The sequence below is a fragment of the Bradysia coprophila genome (genome assembly GCF_014529535.1).
Source record: "Bradysia coprophila strain Holo2 chromosome X unlocalized genomic scaffold, BU_Bcop_v1 contig_40, whole genome shotgun sequence".
In the NCBI taxonomy this organism is placed as follows: domain Eukaryota; kingdom Metazoa; phylum Arthropoda; class Insecta; order Diptera; family Sciaridae; genus Bradysia; species Bradysia coprophila.
Window position 1 is genome coordinate 115,625 of NW_023503332.1, and position 7,203 is coordinate 122,827.

The window sequence follows — 7,203 nt, forward strand, 5'->3', positions numbered from 1 at the left end:
GTAACGATCTGGTGCATATTACTGCCCGCAATTGTGCTTTGACGAATGCGATTGTTGTGCTGACAATCAGCTCTAAGTGATTAAGGTCAAGGCTGAAGTTGATTGCTATGAACTCTAGTGATGATTATGGAGTTATCTCTTCTTTTGTTTTTTTTTTGTGTTAATTAGGGGAGCGGACATTTCCATTTGCATTTGTGATTTGATTTTTGTTTTTGGGTTTCTTTCCCACTTAAATTTATGCTTATTTATCAATATTTAAGTCTTTGTATTTCACGCACCAAATGAGGAAAAATAATAAATCTAAAATTTAAAAAAAAAATACTTTTCCATTGCACGCAGAAACGGGACTACAAAGTGTATATAATCAGCAGATAATCGTAAAATGCATTTTCAGCGAAATCCCCTACCACCAGAATTTCGATTCATATTTTCAAGTAAATAGAAATTCATTCAGTGTGATTCCCCGTTAGTTGTTAAAAGTCTTTAGGGTCCACTACTTGCACAAAATACCTCGATGCAGTGATGCATTCACTATTATTGTTGTTGTTGTCTTTCGGTGTTACATATTCATATGCTGAGCTGGAGCAATCGCATTTAGAAAAGTATAAGAATGTGCAGTACATTGCATTTGAAAAAGAAAATCCTATCCAACAACAGGACATCAGAGACGTTGAATGTAGTGGCAATTTATCTACGGTCTTTATTGTTCATGGATACTTTAAGATTTCATTGAAAGAACCATTAAACACGAAAGATGACATTTTTAAGTATCGACAAGATGTTAAATGCGTAATTATTGTTTCCTGGTTGTATTATTCCATGTATTCTGGTGAGTACAACCTTATATAATAGTAGTGATGTGCTTGCGAATATAATCATACTTAGTAAAGCACTTAGGTTTAGCGCGATACTTTTTCGACGAGTTCAATTTCCATATCATCGTTCGATGCCCTATAACTAACTCGAAATAAAAATGAAAAGTCTTTGTGTGACGTCGCTTGCAATAGTTATTCAAAAAACAGATGACAAAAAGTTTTAGTTTTGTGTGAACCGACGTCACTACTTTTCCATATTAGATTGACTTATATGTAATGGGGCAGCGCGTACAGTTAGAGGAAATGAAATTTTAGCTATTTTTTTCGTGCTTCCGAATCTTAATTTTGACGAGTTGCAAGGTTATACCCCAACCGAGATGCAGTCACATTGCTTCAAATTGCAAATAGAACCTCTGTCCTTCCAAATTTTTATTTTGCCGAGTGGAAATACCGCCCCCCACGTCGAACTATAATCTCCGTGTGTTTCAATCCCTTTTTTTTAAATTTCGTAACAGACAAGTCTGGCTTTGAAGATAAATCAACCAACTATCACATCATCGCCAAGACACATGTGCGCTATTTAGCCCAAGATGTTACCGAAAAAATGCAATATGTCCATCGTAATGGTGCTAAGAAAATTGAGTTGGTTGGTCATTCGATCGGAGCGCATGCCGTTGGACAGGCAGCAAGACATTTTAAGCAGAACACCGGACAGGAAGTTGACCGAATAATTGGTAATCTTAATGATACGAATCGATTGAAATATTTCGCTTAGTTTCACCTTTTCTTGTCCTAGCACTGGATCCAGCATCTACATATTTCAAGGACAATCCTCAGTGGAAACTAAGACCAACTGATGCGAAAAATGTAACTGTCTTTCACACCAACAGCGGTGGATATGGCCTTGATGAGAAAATTGGTACTACGGACATATTTGTCAATGGTGGCCAAAAGCAGCCAGAATGCAAACGTAAGCTAACGGACAATATTTGTTCTCACAACCGTGGATGGGATGTTTTCTCGGAACATTTAAAAAATTCGACAGCAGATCGAACTAAAAGCCAACGAATTCATAGTGACCGATTCGTACTGTGTGTAGACGTTTCAGGGAGTATGGACAAGCATAACAGATTAACACGAGCTATCAGTTCTGGCACGAAATTATTTTCTGATATGAAAGTTGGATCGTACATAGGAATCGCAGTGTTTAGCAGCGATGCCAAAATGTTGCAAGACATCATCCAGATCACTGGTGATAAGGACAGAGAAACTTTGATATCCAAATTACCGAAAAAAACAATTGGTGCAACTTCTATTGGTGCCGGTCTAAATTTATCGATGCAAATGCTGCAGAGTTTACCAGAGAGCGATCGATTTTGTTCAACCATTATTCTTCTTTCCGATGGCAAACAAAATGTTGAGCCGGGTCCAGAACAAATTTTACCTGCACTGCAGAAAGCGTGCATTGGCGTTAATTCTGTGGCTCTAGGAGCTGGCGCTTCGGCAGGTCTCGAACATTTGAGTGCCCAAACTGGCGGAAAAGTAATCCTCGCCATGGAAAGTAATGATGCCCAGCAAATTGTCGACACAGAGCGAGCCTTTCTGTTTTCATACGAAAACCAAATTGACTCTGACATTCGTCCCATTTATTTACCGACCAGACAGGTGACACTGGGTGATGGTGAAAGTGTGATCAAATTTATAATTGACAAAAACGTCGGCAAGGACACTGAGTTCACTTTCACCAGTGAAGATAGCAAACACTTTGATGTAAAGCTAATTACACCCAACGGAGAGACCTACACATCGACCAGTCCTGAATACACTGAAAATGCCTCAAACCTGCAAAAAATGTTCAAAATTCCATTGGCAGAAACTGGAAATTGGGGTTTGGTGGTTCGAAAAATAGCAAAGACGAGACGTTCCATACGATCCACATCGAATGCTATTGTTACTGTCAAAAGTCATAGATTAGATCACGACCAGCCACCAATCCGTCTAGATGCATCATTGTCGAAGCGAACCCTCGAATACCCAAAATCCAATGCACAACAAGACGTCGACGATGCTCGAATTTTAATTTATGCGGAACTGCGACGTGGTCAATATCCAATTATCAATGCAAATGTGCTGGGTCATATCCAGGGTCTGAATGAAGAACCAATCACATTTCAGTTGCGCGATGATGGATCATTCCCGGATGAATTGGCTAATGACGGTGTTTATACCGGGTCTATCATCAAATTGAAGCAAATTCAAAGGTATTCAGTCCATGTGTCAGCCACAAATCCAAACGAAACAGCCAGATTGGTTATGAGAGAAATTGACTACTTTGAACGAGAATTGATTGATTGTGACCGGATTACGTGCGAAACGGTAGGCCAATTTGAGCGAGAAGACTATGTCGGTTCGGTTAAATTGATTTCTAAAGACAATGAGGATCACATTCCACCGAATCCGGTAACAGATCTACGAGCTTCGGTTCTCAACGAAACGGAAAGAATAATCGTCTTAGAATGGACTTCTCCGGGTGATGACGCTTTCGATGTGCAGGTGAAAGGATACGATATCCGGGCAATCAGCGGCAAATACTTTGAAAATGCTTTCATCTTCAATGACAGTCACGTTGTTGAAGCATCGCATTTTGATCGAAAAGAGAAATATTTACTGCGCGTACCTCAGCCGATGTGGAAATATGACAAGAAATTCGATGAGCCGGGATTTTTCTTGGAAATTACGTTTGCAGTAAAGGCAATTGGTGCCAACGGTGAAATGGCTCCAAGTTCAAATCTGGCATCGGTTGTACTAAAAGATAAACCGGTTGTACTAATCAACGCACATAAGCTGTGCAAAACGGTACGTAGAACTATTGCTCGTGTTGGTGTCGTCACGGTTACACGCTGTTGACGCTGGATAAATGGAAGAAAGTAAAATGACAAAATTGTGTTGAAATTAGTTTTATTTTCGTATCTTGGTCCCAACGGATGTATCGAGGGATTTCATTTGTTTGTGGATGCTTTCTATGGTATAAACGAGTAGCTAATGTTGTAGATGCATGGCGACCAAAATTCCGATACACTCCTCACATTGAACAAATTAAAATATGTCGAAGCTACCGTCGCTAATACTCCGAAAATAATTACAGCAACTGAAAGGACATAGTCGCTGTACAATAAATAGAACAATTTACAAATCGTCGTCCCGAATTTTGCACAACATTTGCTGGGTACCGGAATTTTTTGCGCCTTAAACGTCCCGTACCGTCTCTGTCTCAAAGTGTAATCTTCTTCACTATCGTCATCCAATGCAGACGTTCTCGCTATGATGCCTTTGATCAGTTCATTGTCGTAGGATTGTTCCATTTTCAGAATTTTTGTGTAGAGCAACGGTGGCAGTATGAACATTAACGGACCGGTAAGTGTGCCTAGAAGTTCGGTTTTATGTCTATGAAATAACAGTCGGAAAGAACCCATTTTATTCTATTATTGCCTCCAATAATTCCCATGACAAGGTCAAATTTCGGTACCAGTTCACCCAACAATACGGCGAGACCCAGAAGGAGTGACCGAACCAAACATCGTTTCAGGCTGAATTCTAAAAGAAAAGGAAGTGCGAGAGTAATCCATTAAGAACGGATCAGGCATGAGCGCCGACGGAGAAACCTCGGCGGCGGCTAGCCGAAAAAAATTTCTCGGCGGCGGCGAAAAAGTCAGCTTGAGCCGGCTTAAAACGGCTCGGCTGGAGGTTCCTTTTAACTTTTTTTCAAAATAAAAACGTTTAGATAAATTCATGGAAAATGAACTAGTAAGCATGAAAATGAAATTGTACGGAACGCGAAAATGTAGGTAGATTAGGTTGTTCAAAGTGCAAGTGGAACTGGTCTTGTTACAAGCAAGTCTCTAAGTCTAAGGTTCACTAACACGTCAAGTTTTATTGCCTCAAAACTTGAACTAAATGGAAAATCATGCTCCGGTACACTCATTTAACTCATTAAGAAAATGGTTTTCGAGAAGAAATCGAAAGCTCACGAAAATCAAGTAAAAATTGAAAAGAAAAAAAATCGAGAAAATTAGCAAAGATCGATAAAGTTTTCTCAAATTTGTGAATTAATTGATTGTGCGCCTTCGGCTCGTTCCGCAAAGGTCATACTTGCCAAAACAACAAACTTAGAAGCGAGGACGTAATATACCATTCTGGAAAATTCATGAAAATTCAAGAAAATTTTCTAAATTTTCTTAATTTTGAAAAAAAAATAATCAAAATGTACTTGAGCTGCTTAGGATCAACAGGAATCTCGGTTTTCAAAATTATTTCACCCATTCACCTTTCGAAATCTTTATTTCATTTTCCAGCCGTTTCAAGCCGGCTTGAGCCGTGTTTTTGGCACCGGCTCGGCTGCGGCGCGGCTTGCTCAAATGGCCGGCGGCGGCTTATTTTCGGCGGCGCTTATGCCTGGAACGGATGATGACCGGGAAACATTTCTTACTTTTGGGAATTTTCAGCTGTTCTTCGATATGTTGAAACAAAGGCGATGTTCCAACGGCACTCGATAAGCACAGTTGCAGAGTGACCAGCATGATTGCGAAATATAAAACGTTGCTCTTCGGTAATATTTCCAGAACATTTGACGAAATCGATGCTCCATATCGGTACCCAGCCACTACCGTGGTAGTCACGGCCATAAAGGACGTTACTAGAATTTTAGATAAAGCAAATCTTAACTTTCGAATCACACAAACAGCAAAACGCTACACCCAACTAATTATGCCAAGGCAAACGGCCGATCCAATTTTGTGTTTTTGTTGCATATCCACTTGAATGGTCATCAGCATCGGATGTATGTCAAATTGAAAGATTATCATTCCGTATGTTTGTAATAAATTTTCGATCGACGGTGCACCCAATTCGATTCCCTTGAATCGATATTCCGTACCGTCCAAAATGATGGCAGCCCAAATGAGCAGCGCAACCGCTGAACACGTGAATACTGATACACTTGCTAATGCTCTGAAATCGTTAGGACATGTTACGGAAAACTTCACTCACTCACATTTCACTTGTCCTACTTCATATTCTTTGGTGAGCCAAGCCACATAATCGGACACATGAACAGACCAATCAGTACGAGCCAATAACAAAATGAGAAATAAAAGTTTCCGTTGCTTATTCGGTTCCCAAGCAGTTGAAGATTTTGTGCAGCTGCGAAACGAATTTCAAAATTCACACTTATAGATCCTGTGGCTTGACCGAAATGCGACTTCAACGTTACCGACTAATAAATTCGGAACGCCTCCTCCAAACACTGTCATATCCAGCAATATTGTAACGAAATTCCTCATACATTTTCCGTAAACAAGCTCGGCTACTGCAGCATACGGATAACGATTTTTGTTGATGATCGTCGGATTGAGTTTTTCAGCAATGATCCAGCAGCGTCCCAATATCACCGCCGTATACACTTGAATGGTGATGACGAAAAACAGTAAAGGAATTCCATAGTATCCTTTGGAGAAAGTAAACAACAGTCATTTACATAACTAGAGATATAAATCGAATCCGTTTTCGTGTTATTTTTATGATTTGAGGCGAAGCCGAGTTCGGTAAATCAATTTTACTGCTGACGGGCAACGAAAGAAGTGCTTGAATTGTTAGGAAAAGTACTGCATTTGTCTCATATGCAGCATGCAATCGTCTTTTCCTTTCGTGGTTTTATTTTCGTCAAAAATACATAAAAATTACCGCAATTTATAAGCGCAGCTGGTAGTGCGATAATGGGAAAAACACCGAATAAGTCAACAACACATAACGTCCCGAAGCACACTGATAATCCTTTGATTTCTTTGGTACCTCGAATTGCTATTCGAAATGTTTGTCTCGGATTTTGAAAACGAAATTGCTGACGACGATAAAATTCGGCAATTCTTCTTTTAACACTGCCGGCCATTGTGTACAATGATCCGGTGATGTGTAGTCTTAACTTTGGGATCGATATATTCTACACACTTTCATAACAAAAGGCTTGGTACGACTGCATTACGTTCCTAGCAATACAGTTGAAAAACGAATCGGACAAACATCTACTGAAGGTATACAAAACTACATTTTTCTTAGTCGAATACGTATAACTACACAAGTCTCTAAGCAATGAAATTGCTAAATCAGAAATGTTGTGTTGCATTGTTCAATGCGTTGTTGTCCTCAGATGATGCCGTACAAGTTTTTCGAAACGAAAGAGATATCATTTTCACAACAGCGAATGTATCAAATATCTTCGGTGTTTACTCTGCATATATAACCCCACGATAAACTAATCTTCGATTGAACATTGTGATTTCATATTCAATCAAAAAACGATACGAAAATATTATGCCGAGTATTCTCTGTGGAG

At 39.6% G+C, this 7,203-nt stretch overlaps 2 protein-coding genes across 3 annotated transcripts; one reads left to right on the top strand and one right to left on the bottom strand.

Annotated features, from left to right (window-relative positions):
* Positions 1-460: 460 nt before the first annotated feature.
* Positions 461-4,008, top strand: LOC119069884 (calcium-activated chloride channel regulator 4-like). Its single transcript, XM_037174061.1, has 3 exons — positions 461-829; positions 1,331-1,549; positions 1,612-4,008. Exons 1-3 carry the CDS (start codon positions 523-525, stop codon positions 3,720-3,722), a joined length of 2,637 nt encoding a protein of 878 aa, XP_037029956.1. The 5' UTR covers positions 461-522; the 3' UTR covers positions 3,723-4,008.
* LOC119069885 (proton-coupled amino acid transporter 2) lies at positions 3,805-7,203 on the bottom strand. Of its 2 annotated transcripts, XM_037174063.1 has the most exons (8): positions 6,555-7,203; positions 6,085-6,318; positions 5,882-6,014; positions 5,575-5,822; positions 5,302-5,508; positions 4,305-4,409; positions 4,046-4,239; positions 3,889-3,980 (listed from the first exon to the last, which is right to left on the bottom strand). In XM_037174063.1, the coding sequence occupies exons 1-8, from the start codon at positions 6,757-6,759 to the stop codon at positions 3,912-3,914; spliced, it is 1,395 nt and encodes a 464-aa protein (XP_037029958.1). In that variant the 5' UTR covers positions 6,760-7,203; the 3' UTR covers positions 3,889-3,911. The 2 variants fall into 2 exon arrangements, with proteins under 2 accessions (XP_037029957.1, XP_037029958.1); XM_037174062.1 differs by having other exon boundaries at positions 3,805-4,239; positions 6,555-7,200.

Coding starts and splice junctions, on each gene's coding strand:
- LOC119069884 (XM_037174061.1), top strand. CDS start 523: ATGCATTCACTATTATTGTTGTTGTTGTCTTTCGGTGTTACATATTCA. Junction 830..1,330: donor GTATTATTCCATGTATTCTG/GTGAGTACAACC, acceptor ATTTCGTAACAG/ACAAGTCTGGCTTTGAAGAT. Junction 1,550..1,611: donor GGAAGTTGACCGAATAATTG/GTAATCTTAATG, acceptor TTCTTGTCCTAG/CACTGGATCCAGCATCTACA.
- LOC119069885 (XM_037174062.1), bottom strand. CDS start 6,759: ATGGCCGGCAGTGTTAAAAGAAGAATTGCCGAATTTTATCGTCGTCAG. Junction 6,015..6,084: donor CGTTCCGAATTTATTAGTCG/GTAACGTTGAAG, acceptor TTCGTTTCGCAG/CTGCACAAAATCTTCAACTG. Junction 5,823..5,881: donor GGCTCACCAAAGAATATGAA/GTAGGACAAGTG, acceptor TAACGATTTCAG/AGCATTAGCAAGTGTATCAG.